This window comes from Echeneis naucrates, chromosome 5, assembly GCF_900963305.1.
Source record: "Echeneis naucrates chromosome 5, fEcheNa1.1, whole genome shotgun sequence".
NCBI classification, from domain to species: Eukaryota; Metazoa; Chordata; class Actinopteri; order Carangiformes; family Echeneidae; genus Echeneis; species Echeneis naucrates.
The window spans coordinates 825,703-842,654 of record NC_042515.1 but is presented as its reverse complement, the minus strand read 5'-3'; the positions used below and the strand labels follow the sequence as shown (position 1 = coordinate 842,654).

Here is a 16,952-nt window from a genome sequence, read left to right as displayed (position 1 = left end):
GGGTGATGGGCATCTGATGGAGGTTAAGTGGACGAAGGAGAAGATGGCAGAATGTTTTCAGGAGATGGGAAGAGGTTACACCTGAGTGACAGATGCATTGTCCAATCAGAGTCGAGCTGGGGTTGAGGAGGGGGAGGAGTCACTGCTATCATTTTAGATGGCAGGGTAAACATCATATACGTGAATCCATGAGAAGACAATAGATTTACTGCTAATGTGTCACCCATTTTATCAATGCCCAGAAAATGTCACTCCATAAACACACCTGTTAGCGTGCCTTATGCTTTTAGCTTTTAGCAACGTGGCTAAACAAGACAATTCGAATATGAGACAAATCAAAACATAAAGCAGCTTTTGTTCCACATTAAAAGCTTGAATGTAAAGCAGTGAAGCAGATTTTGGTCCTGACTGGAGCAGGAGCCTAAAAGAATCCTGGTGGTCAGTGGTTTTTACCCCAATGACTCCTCCTCATCTTTCCAACAGGAAGCTTGGCCTGTAGCAAGTTTTGGCACTTTATGAAATCCTTTTGGAAATCGTGACTATCGTTGTTAAAATGCTGCATCATGTTAAATGTATTACATAAAGTGATTGAAATATCTCTATTTTGCTTATAGGAATGGTTGTACCTGCTGAGGCTGTTTGCCGCAAATCTACAACAAGTCATGTGATCAATATACTTACGTGCTGTTTGCCTAATATGCTTTTTTTTCCGCTGGTGTTGGAATGGCTGCTTTATGCTCCTGGCTGAATCTTGAGGCGATGACACGTGGGCGACAATTTTTAGGCCAAACGCATGAAAGCAAAGCTAATCACAGTGTTAAAGTCAAGATACTGAAGACTGAGTCCAAGTCGAGCCCCAAGTTTTCAGTGTTAAAGTGTTAAATGTTGCAGTTCTGCCTGCCACATCTGTTACTGTGGTCACGTTCGAGTCTCAGCCACGTCCATGATGCATACGAAGGTCATGACCTCTGAGATCACATCACAACAATCAAGTGAGTGTTTAAAACCACGTCTGAGTTGCGGTGTTCATTATGGAGTCATTAACGTTACAGCTCAGTCTGGATGAAGGTGGTTTTTAAGTGGTTATGTTTCATGTGGAGTCTCTGCGTTACTGTCCGAGTCACTATCATCACACAGACTGACGATCTGGCTCATTTCCTTCTGTGTCCCAGCTGTTCTTTACTGTTCCCACCCGAAGTAAAGCTTTTCAGTCCCATGTTGTTCCGTCAGCACCCTGATGTTTACCCTACTTAACTTCTCTATGTGTGTTTCTGCTGCCATATTATTTTTATTTCCATTCTGCAATGAATCTTGGGATAGATTGGGCCACAAATGATCCCCCAGATGAGCATGGAGGCACGACTGTCGACTGCATTTGAAGGCGTTTCAGTTTTTAAATGCAGCCTCTGAAGGATGTGGCTCCTGAACACACCAATATTCCCACTGATGAACCAACAGTCAAGTCCAAACTGAGGTGAATGTGATCAAAAGATGGACTTTACAAGACCAGGACGCCATTTCCATCCCTGCAGTCATCAGTGTCACCCATTTCATCAAGATGCTGTTTCAGCTCTGTTACTCTTTTCTCGATGTAATGAAACTGTATATGGCTTCACTGTAAACTGGGCTGATTGATATGCACTTTGTGAGCTAAGCAGGATTTATGGAGCATTCAGGACAGATTGGGGGGCAGAACCGTCCTTCCTGAAGACGTTCAGTGACTGGTGTTTTTTTTCTGGAAGCACAAGACAAAAGCAGGAGAGGCTTCTCGTCCTCCGCTGGAAGAAGAAGAAGAGCATGAAGCTTTCAGCACAGCAGCGAGCATCAATAGAACAAAACAGCTTTCTCTTTTTTCCTGAAAGAAAGTTGGAGTTGAATTTTATCTCTTTGGATATTTTTGGACGCTGAACAGACATTGATCCTTTAAATTAGTCTCCAGATGATTTTTCTTTTCAGAATCAGATCGCAGGCTTGTGTTTGTTTGCATTTGTTAGCGATGCTGGTGTCAGCCAATGACTATTCAGCTGTAGCAAAAAAACAAAAACAAATGACATTTCATTTGTGGAAAGAAAACAGGTTAATTTCTTCGTGATGTTTCAGTCCAATGTTTTATTGAGTTTTTATTGATTTACTTCAGTTAGTTTTTTTTCTGTTAACTTTAATGATCGTTTTTTATCGTCTATTTGTATGCATTTTTATTTGATGTTGTTTCACTTTTTTGCTTTTAGCGTAACAATTTAAGTGTAAGAAATAAAGTTTAGAGAAAATGTGGTTTTATGTCATTTCCTTTTCTAGTTCAACTGTTCTGGATTGCTGACTTGGCTGTGTTCTTCTTTTTGCTTTTGTTGGATTCAGTGTTTGTTCTTTTAATTTAAATAAATGTGAATAAATGGTTCATCTTCGTTCATTCGTCCTGGATGGCTTTAGTGCAGTTTGCCATGTCGAAGAAAAAGAACCTTACAGTTTGACATGAGTGCAGTTACATGTATTCAAACTAAAATTTGTGCAAGTCACTGTTGCACTTTCTCTGATGAGTCAGCAGGGATACTGATAACACATCTGAAATTATAGGAAATGATGAAAATCTGCTGCATCAGTGATGAATGAGGACTCATAAACTCATTAGAGGCAGCTCAGTGAGAACAGTCCAGTATGTCTACTGTCCTTTCACAAATCATCATTTACAGACACACAACAGATTCGTTGGTGGACAAACTCTCCTCTAGTCACATTAAATATGTTTATTCCATTATCAGAAAAAAGACCACAAACAGCAAACTCCAGTCTGATACTGTAAAAGAGACAATGAGCAGATATTCCTATTTAAAAGCTGAAATCAGAGAGCTTTTGGCATTTTTGCATAAAAACCGACTGACACAATTAATCAGACATGAAAACTTTTCAGTTAGACATTTTTGTTGAAATAATAACAGATAAATGGAATAATTAGTTAAACTCAAAAATCAAGCATGTTGTTTATGGATTGTATTTACACATATCACAGTCTCGGTACTGGTGTTTGGGCCGGTCCCTGTGGAAAAGCGGGCAGCGGCAGCAGCAGCGGGACTCGAACAGAGGGGAAGATAATTTAGTTCAGGCGGGCCGCGGCCTCCTAAAGCCCCCGGTTAGCAGGGGTCCTCCGAGCTACCGTAAATGCCTGCTAGCTGGTTGCTGGTTAGCCGCTACGTGCGCAGTCAGCTGTGAGTCCAGAGGAGGTAGAATGAGCCCGAAGGAAGTCAGGTCGGTCCTCATCTGTTTAAATGTTCATTTCCAACACACAGTCCGACTAACGCTGTCTCATTTGGGGCGCTAACTAGCTGCCATTCAGGACGGTGCTCCGAAATATATGTGAAGAATTTTGTTGTTCCTCTGTAAACTAGCCAGCTAGTTAGCCTCCGGTCCGTGCTGGACAAAGCACTGATTCTGAGCTCCGTTCAGTTCGTTCTTGGGCCTATTTGAAGCTTCCCTGGCATGATTTGTAGAAACTTGGTTAGATTTAAAACAAAAAAATAAAATAAAATATATATATATATATATATCATGTTTTGCTCACAAACAGAGCGGAAGCATCGACCCAAAACATTCTCCACAAAGCTCCGGGTTAACAGCTAGCTCACGCTGCTAGCTAAAGTTACCGCCCACCGCAATCAATGTAAAAGACAATTGACAGGTACTATAAATGACTGGAAGCCCAGTTTGTGTTCCTGTTGTGTATCTAAACATCCAGCCTCCTTCTGGGCTCTGACATTAGGCAGCGTGATGAGCTGGAGTGGGTTTGATTTCACTTCCCAGTCGGCTCCCCTTAAATCGGTGTGTTTTTGAACGGGGTTTGGTTCATGTGAGCTAACGCTGAGCTCCAGCCGCGGATTAATGGGTTCGTGTTTCCTGGAGGTCCCACCAGAACTGCAGGGTCCAGCTGGTGGCAACAGCGTGATGACCAAAGTGGGGCAGCTGTCCCTGACAGCAGCTCTGCTTTTGTCCTTCAACCAGCTGCAGCCGGTGTTCTTGTTGGAACCGGCTGCTCCTGACGTCTCTTTTCACCTCAAGGAGTCGGACTGGTTTTTATTTTCGCACAGATTGTCTCATATCTGGGGCAGCTAACTGCCATTAGCTGAGCTGCTAATCCTCCAGCTTCAGGCCCCCAATAAGGAAGTTGGTAAAGAGTTAACTTTGTGTCATTAACATGGGCTGGGACAGGATTAGTCACAACTGTAAGGATGTGAAATAATGATGTACATTACATCTCTCGTCTGTTTCCAACCTGCTCTTTTTCTAAAGAAAACAGATGCAGTTTGAGGCTACGTCTATTTTTATACACTGATGTGAAGCTTGTGCTAAATCTCCAGGGATGTTGCTAGAAAAAGACCAGTCTAGTTTTGGTGTGAATTTACCTTGAAAGGGAGGTGAGTCACGGCAGCAGAGGCTGTTCTGAGGTAAACCCCCATGTTTTATTTTGTCTTGTAAAAAGGGTTTTTATTTGAGTGTGAATACAGAGCTCCTGGAAACTTGGCCCTCTCTTTTCAAGCCAGCAGGTCGGAAAGCAAAGAAGAAAAAAAAAAAAACTAAACTAAAATGCTCCATGCAGGGAAATGATTCTGTTGTAATTTCTCAACTCTCACGAAAGAGGAGGTAAAAAAGCAAAATAATGAATTATATAAGCACACAGAAGGAGAATGTGGTAAGAGTAAAGATATGATGTAGAAGGTAGACATGAAGCATGGACACAAGGGGATGAACAGTAAACTATCTGTAGGTGTGTCATGAGTGGCTCAGATGATGCTGATGATGAAGAGGAGTTTTGACACCATCCTCCTCCTCCATGGCGACACACAGACCGAGCTGACCTTCTGAATCAGGGTGTTCAGTCTGCTGTTGTCTGAGAGCGTGTGAATGTAAATCTGCTGATTGTTTCTTATCTTCCTCCATTATTCAATTTGTGGTTTTGTCCATTTTTGTAAACCCGTATTTATCCTGCACCATTGTAGTGTAAGAGTCACACCAGGACTTGAAAATGAGATTATGGTGAAGCTGAAATGAGCAAATTGAATAACAGACACGTTTGTCCTGGTTAGTGTTCACAATCTGACTCAGACACAGGGAGAGAGAATTTTTTTCATAGTTTTAACTGAAACACAACATTTACATTCAATTGTTTTCCCCTCAGGCTCACCCTGTCATTTTGCTGCCATATTGTTTTCATTACTGGTACCCAATGAATCTTGGGATATGTTGGTCCATGGTGGTTCCAGCTGTTGGAGCTGCTGTTTTCCAGGAAAAGGAAACTCCCTAATGTTCGTCTCCAAATGCAGCTGAAGGAGTTGTTGAATTTAGACCCAGTTTTTAAGTCAGTCATCTGCATTCTCTTGTTCTCTCTCTGTTATATTGGTTTGGACTGATGGGACTAATCGTTTGATGACATCCTGGGCTTTAGGAAATAGTGACATGATCTTTCAACTTTTTCTGTCCATTTAACAGTAACACCTGGTTCTGCAGGATCAGTTGAGTTTGTCCTGTTCTGACGTTTTCCTTCCTCTGCCGTCTCCAGGGATGACCTGATGACTGCAGCACCTGACATCTTTGACCTGTTCCTGCATCATCATAGCTTCATCGGATAAGACGACTCCTGCACATCTTGTCTGCTGAGGGCCGCTGTCTGACCCCACCCACCCCCTCCCTCCCCGCCATCAGCCTGTCACATCATCCTCCAACAACCTCAGACAACCAGTGAGTGAACTGTAGCTTCCTCTGCCAGCGTCCCCCATCAATCAGACACTATGTATTGCCTGCAGTGGCTTCTCCCCGTGCTGCTCATCCCTAAACCACTGAACCCGGCTCTGTGGTTCAACCATTCCATGTTCATGGGCTTCTACCTGCTCAGCTTCCTGCTGGAGAGGAAGCCCTGCACCATCTGTGCCTTGGTTTTCCTGGCTGCCCTCTTCCTCATTTGCTACAGCTGTTGGGGCAACTGCTTCCTGTACCACTGCCAGGACGCCGCGCTGCCGGACGCTGCCCACGACCCAACAATAGTCGGGACCTAGGAGGGAGCGATGTGGAGGAAGAGGGAAGGTGTGAACGCTGTAGAACGATACTGCCATGCTGTAAGATGGACGGACTGGAGTGCTCAGCCAGAGGTGGCGCTGAGGAGGAGCTGGTTTGTCATGCTGTAAAGAAAAAGACTTAAATCTGAGGTGGAAGGAGGGGGAGGAGCTATCAGAGGAAACCTTACATGAACCCTAATGAAAGACGGAAGCAAGGAGAGGCACATGAACTTGAGGAGAGAATAATTTCAATTTCAGCAATTTTCAATCCGGCATTTGGATGAAAACTTCCTGATAAACACACAATAAATGACTCAGCCCTAAAGTGACCACCATGTTTTCTTGTTCTGACCCACCTGCTTCAGAACCCTGCAGGGTTCTTTACTGTAGGATCAAAATAATCTGAAGCTGTCAACACCCGCAACCCCGTCTGAGGTCTGCGGACGGAGCTCTTTCCTCTGTCCCTGCAGCTCCATCAAACTTCAACTACCAGGACATGTTAGAGACCAGCCTGAACACCACAGCACCAACCAACACTGGACAATCAGGAACCCTGCTGAGAACAATTCCTCCTTTTATGGCTTCCAGACACACACACACCTCTCAGAAGGTGTAACAATGCTGAGAAACTGTCCTGTTATTACCCACTGTGCTCTCCCTGTCTTCTTCCTCCTCCTCGTCCTCTCGTCTCAGAGTGAACGTCCAGCCAGACTCACGATCTGATCTTTATTTTTCCTTTTTTTTTTTTTTGCTGTTTTATTTTCTTGTGCATGGGTTGCTGTTAGTTTTTTTTTTTTTTTATGCATTAAGTTCACACAAGTTTTAGTGAATTTAAACAAAATGCTGAAAGTTTCCAAAGGGTAGAAAAAAATCTAGGTGTGTAGGGGTGAATGAAAAAGCGGTTTGTGTGTGTGTGCCTGCGTTACTGTCTCTGATCAAATGGTGGTGATGCGCAAGGAAACAAATGTCAGTATTTCCAGCTACACGAAGCAATACACAGCTGACGGAGGACGAGTGTTCATTGGCTTCCCTGTGTATCACTGCTGTTAGTGTCGAGCCCTGAGGCTCAGGCTGAGGTGTTTATACTGTGTGTGTGTGTGTGTGCGTGCGTGCTTCTGTTGCAGTGCTGAACATGTTCACTGCTACATGATTGCTTTGGTTTTAATTTAAATAAAGTTTTTTCCTTTCATGTGTTAAACTGAGTCAGATTAAGATTTATTCATGATCTTTACTGAGTGAGTGTTGAAATTCTGTTTATCATCTCATATCTATTCACCACTTATCAGGTTATCACCACTGATAATTATCAGAGGAAAAAGTGCTGCATTAAAATATCCAAGTGGTCAAAGCAAGAAGAACCAGGGTCAAGGACGGCCCTGGACAGCAGAACTGGACCGGGGAGCAACAGAAGGTGGTCAGTGTTTGGGGAAAAACAAAAGAAAACAACATGGCTGACACTCAGATCCCTTTGAGTTCCGTTTCTTACTCCAGAAGATCCAGTTCTGGTTCTGATCTGACTGATTCCATCCTGTTTGGGTTTGTCTTGACGGTCCAGAGTCTGAAGGAAAACACAGTTCAGTCTGCTTGTTGCAGATAAAACAGACTTCTTCCTCCTTCAGTCTGAAAGGTCCCGGGTCACTTAGACCGGGCCAGTTCAGCAGAACAGAGGGCAACGATGTTCTACTGAACGTGGAAAAATCAGGAGTTACTAAAATGTGTCAATTTTCATCAAACGTGGTTCAAAGAAACTCGCTGAGTCGGCACATTCAAAACGCAGCCATCTTATTCTCACAGATCAGGTGACAGTTCAGCTTTCTGAGTTCTGGAGACCGGGACCAGTCTGAGCAGATGACTTTTTATTTTATTTTTTTTTCAGCCTTCAATGTCAACTCAATTTCTACACAGCCTGAAAACTCAGTTCCTTAAAGTAACCAAGAGTCGTGTTCACGCTGTTTACAGCTGCTGTCAAGGACTTTCCATTTTTCTTTAAAAACTTGAGACAATATTTGAAATATATTTAATCCTTCATTTCCCAAAGCAAGTCCTGATGCTGGAAAAGCAGCAATAATTTTACAGCTGCTCTGGTTAAATAGCTCCATTCAAAACCAAAATAAATTTGTATTTGCAGTAGAAGTCTCTTAAATCGTCAGCTTACAGTCGCCTTCACTGGAACTTCTCACACCAAAGAGTTTTTCAAATAAAACCAGTTTTCCTGCAGAGATACTTCTGGTCGTTCCCCCTTCAGTGCAGATTCATCACAGGCTTCTTTAGACCAAAACAAACGTTTCCTATAGAATGGTGATCTCAGTCTCCTGGTTCTGATAGGCCTCCTCCTGCATCTCGGCGTAGAGCTGGTCCATCCTCTGGAAGGCCAGGAAGCCCTTTTTACCTGCAGATGAACCAGAACAGAGCGACATGAATAAAACAGATGAAGCAGAGCAGAGAATCATTCCTGCTCGTACCGAAGGAGAGGACCGTCTCTCTGGCAGCGCTGCGAACGTCTTCATCTGCTGATCTCCACAAATCTGCGATGTGGTCCACACTCTCTGTGGCCTGACACACAGCACATTTATTTACTATTACATGAATATCAATCAGAATGGTTAAATAGAAAAATAAGTCTAACTTTTCAAATTAAGATTTTTATTTCTGTTGGTCTGAGATGAAACACACCCACTTAGATAAATATAGCAAATGGAAATGAGTATTTATGAAGTTCAAATATTTCTTTAAATATTTGTCTGTTTACACGAGTTCATGAAACGTCGGCACATGTGGAAGAGAGCTGGAATAAATAAAATGTGTTGGTGTCTCACCCGGAGGCACTTCAGAGCCAAACAGGAGGCCTGCTGGGTTTGGACGTCGGTGCTCTTCAGAGTCTCGGTGTAGAGAAGCAGCGCCTGCAGAAGAAGGTGGAGCTGTTAGCAGCCAACATGCAGAGATTGCTGCGGTGCTCAGTCTGCGTTGTCACCTTGCTCCTGAAGGCCTTGCAGCCTGCAGCTCTGCACAGACAGCTGGCAGCAGCTTTGCAGACTTTGTGGTTGGAGTCGAGCTGCAGGGCGGCCAGGGTCTGCAGCGTGCAGCCCAGTGGGAGGAGCTCCACGAGGCTCCGCCCTCTCAGTTTATTCAACGCTCGCCTCCGTTTGGGGCTCCTGAGGGCCAACAGGATGTGCTCTGAAACACAACCGGCGATACATCATCATTATGACAGCAGGAGAACTCTGGGATTTCAAGGTTTTAAAAATGTCCAACTTGTCCAAAGACCGTTTTTATGTTTGCACTCATGTTTAGAGGCAAATGATTTTTGAAAATTTGAATTTCTTTTTAATTATTTAAGTACTTATTTCAGCCACATGAGGGCGGCGACGACCAGACTCATCTCGCATGTCAGAAAATAGTCTATTTTAATGACATTCTTTCATCCAGACAGAAGAAAGAGATTTATTCTGTCTACTGACCACCAGGGGGCGACAGAAATGGTTGTAAAAAGAAGTCCGATTGTATTGATGTCTATGGGAAAATGTCTGGTTTCAGTAGTTGTTTGGATTCTCATTGATGTTATTGTGTATTTACGCCTTTCAGATTCAGATCAGAACCATTTAAATCCCATTTAATGTTCCTGACAGTCTTCCACCCGCCTGGAGTTAAAACAAACAACTTGTCTCTGATTCAGGAGGGAGGGAGGAAGGAAGGAGGGAAGATGAATAATGTGACTGTTGAAACTTAACAGATCCTTAACTGTGACCCCTTCAGCTACACACAGACACACACAGACACACACGCCCAGTTTGTGTGGCCGTTCGGCTGTAACATTGACAGATGGTCCAGATTCCTTTAATACGCTGGAATTTCTGGAACGTTCTCAGATCCTAAAGACTGCAGCAGCATGCCATTCCTCAAATACACAACTGATACACAAACACACACATATAGATGGATGTACACATGCTGTGGACACCTGTCAAATGTTCAGCGCCCCATGAACATCTTGTTCTGATGCACAGTTTGAAACAATAATGAACAGCTGCATCTCCAGAAATAAGAAAATTATGGAAAAGTTAACTTTTTTAGTCATTTAATTAAAAAAAGTGAAGTTTTTTTTAACCCTTCGTGCTTTTCAAGAAAGTGTGACAGGAAAAGATGTCAGAAGCTGATGACGTCACCCTGAACAGGAGCTGACGTATAAACAAACTTTTCACAGTTTTCATTCTTTTTTTTATTGATCTTCAGAAATATTATTTTGAGACTGCGCTTTTGATTTAAAACTACAAAAGATCAAATTAGATTTTTCGATTCAATGATGACAAAAATGTTTTCCCAGGATTTCCTGATTTTTGGAGACTCACCTGTCGGATAATGACCTGTAACCTGTTGGATATGAATGATTGAAGGTACCTTCTCTTGAGAGGCGGGAGATGTGCTCCCCCAGCTCCACGACGCTCCAGCGCTTCAGATAGACCGACAGCTGGAACAGGGAGACTCTGTCGGGGCTGCAGACGGGCCGAGGGCTGGGCACCATCCGACAGGCCGTCTGGACCTGCTGCAGGAGGCGGGAGAACACTGCAGGGAGGCAGGAGGAGATTTCAGCTGCTGGTCCAGTTATCGGGAGAGACGTCCAACAGGAGCAATGAAGCCATCATCTACCTTTTTCTGATTGGCCGGGCTGTTTGGCCTTCACCTTGTGCGTGTAGCGTTTCTTCAGCGTCCGGGAGAAGCTGCTGACGTGGCAGAAGAACGGAGAGCTGCTGTCGGCCACACAGTCGTCCCAGAACAGCAGAACATCCCTCGTTCTCTGGACCTTTGGGAGGACTGATGGAGGGAGAACAGAGAAGAGTGAACACGTTCAGCAGGTTTTTACAGATTTCTCAGACCGCCGATTTAACTGACCGTCACGAGCGGAGATGTTGTCGTTCTTCTCCAGCAGCAGACAGCTGACTCTGTCCAGGACTTCAGCCTGAACAGCCATTTCCTCCAGCAGCTCCCTCCGAGACGGACTGAAGTCGGTGGTCCTCCACATCTGAGGAGAAGTTTGGTGGATTTCATCACAAAGACAAGAATAAACTTCAAGCCTCGTTTTCATTTCCTCCGTCACTCAGCCAAGTTTCAGGAAATACGGTTTCCTGATTGAAACCAGAGGTTTTACAGACTATGATGTCACAGGGACGTTGACCTTTGACCTTATGGATATAAAATTTCATGGCTGTGATTTTATCCAGATTTGCTCCGTAAGATCTTTGTGATCATGACCTCACAGTCTAAAAGGTTTAAAGGTCAGAGGAGATGAACATATCTGCTTATAGAGACCAACCCTTCAAAATAAAAGACTCGAGCGTTGAACCTGGACCTTTCACTCAGAGCATCACATTCATCACATTCAGGATTATTCTGTTCCTCTCTGTACCTGTAGCAGGATTAAACAAATATCCAGGTGAGTCTCCAGAGCCTGGTCGAGACCCCAGTTCCCAGAGGTCAGTGGGGCGATGACCAGCTCCTCCTCCGAAGCTGATCTGCTGTCGTGGGAGCCGAGGCTCCTCAGAGTGCTCTGCTTCAACGAGCTGATGCTGATGGAGAGAGAGGAAGATCAGAGACCAGCTGAGTCCTGGACCAGGATCCACCTGGAAACTCACCCGCTGTCCTTCAGCCTCAGACTGCCCAAACAGGAAGTGTCATCATCCGCAGTGAAGTCATGTGACAAGAAGTCGAAGCTGCCCAAGACTTCCTCCACAGCCAGAGTCTCCTCTGATGATGAGCTTTTCAGCAGCGAGAGGTCGTTCTGAGGAAGGTGGGGGGGACACTCGTGAAGATAAAGGACAAGAACCCCCTCCAGTATCTTCAGCTGCAGGTCTTTACCTTCAGGATGGTGGCCAGGTGGAGGATCTGATGGTCCAGGGCCCTCAGCTCCTTCTCACACAGACTCTGGCTCTGGAACTTTTTCTCCAGCTCGGCGATCAGGGCCCCCACCCTGAGGGCCTGGGCCCTGCGAAGGGCAGCACCGACCCCCGACCTCCCTGGAGCTGGAGCCGCCGCTGCGGTGGGGGGGTCCGAATATGACTGACAATCTGGGGAGTCCTGGAGGAAAGATAGGATCACATTCTGATGCACCATCCTGATTCCAGGACCAGAACCTTTAATCTTTCAGAATTCAGCGAAACCGTCAGAGAAACCAAATCCTGCAGGTTGGATGGTGGGCCCAGGGGGCGGGGCTTGTTACATCTGATTTGAAGGTTCAGTAGGTCATAATATTCAATGAAAATATCAAACCTAAACCGAACTAAACTGCTTCAGGGTCTGTTTTACCTGCACGCTGACAGTTTCCTGCTCCGGTGCTGCACTCTGCGTCTCAGCATCTGGATCTCCAGCTGAGCTCTTCCTGAGGATGTCAGGAGTTCTACACCTGGATCAAATTCATCACGTTCATTCACACAGAGCGAGAAACAGTCAGGAGGATGACGTAAGACCTAAACTCTGCTGATCTTCACCTCTGCAGCGATCCTGTTTGACTCTCTGCTGGTGTCGTGGGAGCCTTCAGCACTCCTCCCCAGCTTTCCTCCTCCTCCTTTCCATCCACGCTCTTCCTTCTCTCCGTCTCCTCTGTGGAAACCTCCAGGGATCCTTCCCCCCCGAGGAACAGCTGAGTCTGGCTCCCTCCCAGACTGGTGCCCTGGCTGGGGCAGGAGGGGTAACTGTGGGCCCGAGTCAGACTGAGGCAGAAGAATAAACATTCATATAAATGCTGAGAACTTTGACTTTCTGACTCAGCTGATGTTTGTCCTCAGAGAGGAAACTGAATTCTTTCTCTGAGAAGATATTTCCCCAAACATTTTAAAGCAGTGGTTCCCAACCTGGGGGTCTGGGCCCTCCACGGGGCCACAAGAAGACCAAATGTGATGAAGTAACAAAACAATTTCGTATTGATAAATGATGTTTATTCATCCATACAGGACGTACCTCGGGGTATAGGGGCTCCTGGGGGCGTGGTCTGACATGAGGGTGTGGGAGGGGTTGGACAGGTAGCTGAGCAGAGACACGCCTCCTCTGTTGTGATGACCTTTAGACACCAGCGACTGGAGGGAACCATCTTGATCCTTCAGCTCGCGCACCATCGACTGAAGAGGGAGGAGGAGCCAACAGGTAAAGTCACCGCACCTGACAGTGCGTGTGTGCGTGTGCGTACACTCACTATGAAATACTTCTCGGTGAAGGACGGCGTGCTCGGTGCCGTCCAGCTGTAAACTGAACTCTTCCTGCTGGACACCGACTGTCTGCTGATGGACAGAGGCCTCACCTTCTCAGCGCTGTCAAACGGACTGAGGAGAAACACACACACACTAAAAATCACAGCTTTGCTTACATGTCGTACTATTTTCTGTCTGTCTGTGTGTGTCTGTGTGTCTTCATACTTCCATGTGACCTCCAGCTGCAGTTTGATGGTCCCCAGCTCTGTGATGTCCACCAGCATCAGCTGAGGCCTCGCCACGAAGAAGTCTGCGCTCGCACACGTTACCATGCCAACCAGCAGCCAGCCCAGACCCTTCGCCTCCATCAACTGAAGGGTTCAGCAGGTGAGATACACAAACACACACAACAGATGTCTGACTATTGTAGAGAATAAATATCCTTCACACACACACACTTATAACTGTCAGTTACTCTGGAAATAACTTGACGAGTAATGATTTATCATCTGTTTGATTAATTCTGTTTATTGGTGTGTGTGTGTGTGTGTGTGTGTAGTACCTTGATCTCAAAGTTGTGGTGTATGTGTGGGAGGAAGACCATCTCCTCTTCGTCCCAGGACTGTGTGTCGTCTGATTCGATCCTTCCTCTGATCCTCCAGCGCCGGCGGCCTAATCGAACAACCACCTGGCCATGTGACAATGTCACAGATATGACATCATCAACCGGCGGCCATGACTTGGAAAGTTCTTCAGCAAGTTCAAGGAACTATCTCTAAGTTTTCTAAAGTTAGCATGCTAAGCAGCTAGCTGTCCTTTTCTGACTCAGAGGACGAATTTGAATCTTTAGTCTTGTAAACACAACGGTGGCTGAAGACTGAACCGCTGCTAATGACAAGCTCCTTTAAACAAAAGTGTCGTATTAATCGTCTGAATATTATTATAGGGATGATTCTAAATATGGTTTATGTATTCGCGGAGTCTGACCTCGTATTGGTCTCCAGGACAAAGTCGAGCGAAGCCGATCAGACCTGCAGGTGAAAATAATATTTGAAACATTTTGTCACTGATCAGCTTTGAGACCGTCTGTGTGCGTTTGTGTACCTTTCATTTTGATGTGTAGCTCTCCCAGGAGGATTTCCAGCTCTTCCTCCATAACGGACATGTCCTGCAGAAGACAAACTGGGTTAACGCGGACAGAAGTGAAGAACCTGATTGGGAAGTTTGTTATGCTGAGTGCGTCACTTTTTATCGTCCCCTGGAAACACTTCCAGGCAAAGAAAAAGTTTCTTAGATTGCTCACAAAGACGTCATTGTATTTCTATACGTGTGTGTCAGAGCTGATGGGAGTGAACCCAGGTGCAAAAAGGGGAAGCGAGGCAGAGGTAGTGAGTCCAGTAGGGCAAGAGCTTTTAATCCAAATGGAGGCAGGGGTCATACACAAACAGGCCGGCAGGACCAGGCAGACAAAACAGGCAAAGAGTCGGCAGGAGAATCAAACATCCAAAAACAGTCCGTCATACACTGGGAGCAAACAACTGGGAACATGAGAGAGCCGAGCACACGGGAGGTAACACGGGGAATGGGGCGGGGTTTAAATACACAGGAACCAACACAGGTGAAACTAATTAGGAATCAACTCATGGCGGGAAAAAGAACAAAGAGGGGAAGTAAACGGCAAACAACAACATGGAACACAAGATTTTCAAAATAAAGCAGGAAGTGTACAAGACAACAAAAACAGTCTGTTAAAAAGGTTGTGTGGTTACAGAGAAACACACAGATGCCAGAGATGGAGGGGTGACCTTTGACCTCTCTGTGACACTCTGAGGCCGGGCATATGTCATGTGACAGGAAGAGTTAGAGGAAGATGATAAATAGATGTGAAGGCCTGAACATGTGCTGCTGGAAACAGCTGAATGGGTCTGAGACAGAGAATCAATGTGCGACTGACACACACAGACACACACAGACTGTGAATGTGTCCTCAGTTGTCTCTCACTGACCCTTGACCTGCAGACAGACACGTTGCTGTGGGACCGTCGCTCTCACAGATCTGAAATAACCCAGTGGATGGGTTCTTTTTCTTTCAGATTTTCTTACGCTCGTTTTGTCAGTTTCAATAAAAATGTTTGTTTCTTGAGGATGAACAGATTCATTTATCCTCCAAGTGGGCGTGGCTGAGGATGATTGCTTCATTGTGACATCACAAAGTCACATAATTCCACATGGTTGTGTCTGTCTGCTGCACACATGGTGATTCTCACCGCAGTTTAAAACTACACAACTGCAGCGGAAACACAACACAGATCACACAAACGTTGTTGATGTTTAGTGTTCTGAGATGGACTTAAAAAGGGGGATTGTAATGATCTATGGATAGTTAACACATCAGCACTTTAACTTCCTTAAACGCACACACACACACACACACCTGCAGGCTGTGTTGGTGGTTGCGGTTCAGCTCCAGCAGACTCTCTCTGGAGGCTCTGGTGGACGGGGAGAGCGAGAAGGCCCTCTTCATGTTGACCGCCCCCTGACACAACCGCCACTGGATGCAGTAGGTCTCGTAGAGCTCCTCCACCTGAAGGACGAGAGATGGAGACACCAGAGAAGACCCAGATCAACCGAACCCCGTAGACCAGACATCTGGACCTGCCCTAGAATGGGTTGATCCCTGATCCTGGTCCCATCCTGCCACTCCAACAGCTACCATCAGGCTCTGCTCCGTAGACCTGGATCTACAGCGTTCCCCCTCCATCAGTTCAGCATTTGGACTCCAAAGCCAAAATTCCCACATGAGCTCTAAACTAAACTGCTTTTCTTCCATTGCACTTTGAAAATGTCAATGAAATTCAACACAGTTCTCCATCTGAGTGACGACAGGAACCATCTTCTTTTTCTTACCTTGCTGATTTGAAACTCAAGACGTCGAATGTATCGCTCCAGCGCTCTGATCTCCTGTGGAGCAAAACTGAGTTCATTAATGAGCCGTATGAACGATCCCAGCAGGCTAAAGGATAAAAAAGATTACCTTCTCCAGATCGTAGAGGAAGGCCTGGAAACAGAAGAGCATCATTATCATCATCATCATCACCACATATGTTGCACTGAGCAGATGCTCTCTGTCCTCACCAGTCTGGAGTTCCTCTTGGTTTCTCTCTGCTGTGACGACAGGAAGTCCATCTCCACCTGGTGACCCTCCACATACTCCCTGAGGACACATCAGCAGATTTTTGCCTCAGTCAGTGACAGGAAATGGGACAGACTGTGGACTCAGTATTCACCCAAATCATTCTGCCGTTCTAGTTTTTAATCCACTTCCATAATTTTCCCATACACTTCAATACAATCTGACTTCTCTATACAGACTGGAGTCAGGGTCAGGTTGACCTCTGTGTTGTCTAAAGGACTAAAGCAGCTCCAGCACATACTTGAGTCCTTTGCGTAGCGCCTGGAAGACCCGGTCCACCTGCTCTGGCTGCAAAGACCATATGGCTCCGCCCCCTCTGCTGGGGGACAGATGCATCCTGGGGGATTTCCCCCCTGTTGTGGCTTTGGAACGGAGGGAGTTACGTGCTGAGGACGGCCTGAAAAACATAGAGACACAGTGAGACAGTTTTCCAGTCACGTCAGAACAAAAGAGTTCCTTTCTTAAAAAAATCACATGTGGAGCTCCCCAAGGTCCCATTTGGGGATCTCTTCTGTTTAACATTTACATGCTCCCACTGGCACAGGT

General features: G+C 45.6%; 2 protein-coding genes across 3 annotated transcripts in view; one reads left to right on the top strand and one right to left on the bottom strand.

Moving 5' to 3' along the window:
• The first annotated feature begins 3,135 nt into the window (after window positions 1–3,135).
• On the top strand, window positions 3,136–7,230 carry blcap (bladder cancer associated protein). The gene is made up of 2 exons (XM_029502381.1): window positions 3,136–3,240; window positions 5,546–7,230. Exon 2 carries the CDS (start codon window positions 5,775–5,777, stop codon window positions 6,036–6,038), a length of 264 nt encoding a protein of 87 aa, XP_029358241.1. The 5' UTR covers window positions 3,136–3,240; window positions 5,546–5,774; the 3' UTR covers window positions 6,039–7,230.
• Window positions 6,824–16,952, bottom strand: part of ripor3 (RIPOR family member 3) — a 28,680-nt gene continuing 18,551 nt past the window's right edge. For both annotated transcript variants that reach the window (XM_029502379.1, XM_029502380.1), the window contains 23 exons: window positions 16,648–16,803; window positions 16,349–16,427; window positions 16,248–16,271; window positions 16,121–16,174; window positions 15,648–15,797; window positions 14,318–14,381; window positions 14,201–14,244; window positions 13,776–13,901; window positions 13,439–13,584; window positions 13,219–13,345; window positions 12,987–13,144; window positions 12,518–12,739; window positions 12,336–12,432; window positions 11,889–12,107; window positions 11,666–11,811; window positions 11,440–11,599; window positions 10,926–11,055; window positions 10,683–10,847; window positions 10,434–10,598; window positions 9,010–9,212; window positions 8,855–8,938; window positions 8,501–8,591; window positions 6,824–8,427 (listed from right to left, as the gene is read on the bottom strand). In XM_029502379.1, the coding sequence (XP_029358239.1) occupies window positions 8,327–8,427; window positions 8,501–8,591; window positions 8,855–8,938; window positions 9,010–9,212; window positions 10,434–10,598; window positions 10,683–10,847; window positions 10,926–11,055; window positions 11,440–11,599; window positions 11,666–11,811; window positions 11,889–12,107; window positions 12,336–12,432; window positions 12,518–12,739; window positions 12,987–13,144; window positions 13,219–13,345; window positions 13,439–13,584; window positions 13,776–13,901; window positions 14,201–14,244; window positions 14,318–14,381; window positions 15,648–15,797; window positions 16,121–16,174; window positions 16,248–16,271; window positions 16,349–16,427; window positions 16,648–16,803 (2,911 nt within the window). In that variant the 3' untranslated portion in view covers window positions 6,824–8,326. The remainder of the gene's footprint in view (window positions 8,428–8,500; window positions 8,592–8,854; window positions 8,939–9,009; window positions 9,213–10,433; window positions 10,599–10,682; window positions 10,848–10,925; window positions 11,056–11,439; window positions 11,600–11,665; window positions 11,812–11,888; window positions 12,108–12,335; window positions 12,433–12,517; window positions 12,740–12,986; window positions 13,145–13,218; window positions 13,346–13,438; window positions 13,585–13,775; window positions 13,902–14,200; window positions 14,245–14,317; window positions 14,382–15,647; window positions 15,798–16,120; window positions 16,175–16,247; window positions 16,272–16,348; window positions 16,428–16,647; window positions 16,804–16,952) is intronic.

Coding starts and splice junctions, on each gene's coding strand:
- blcap (XM_029502381.1), top strand. CDS start 5,775: ATGTATTGCCTGCAGTGGCTTCTCCCCGTGCTGCTCATCCCTAAACCA.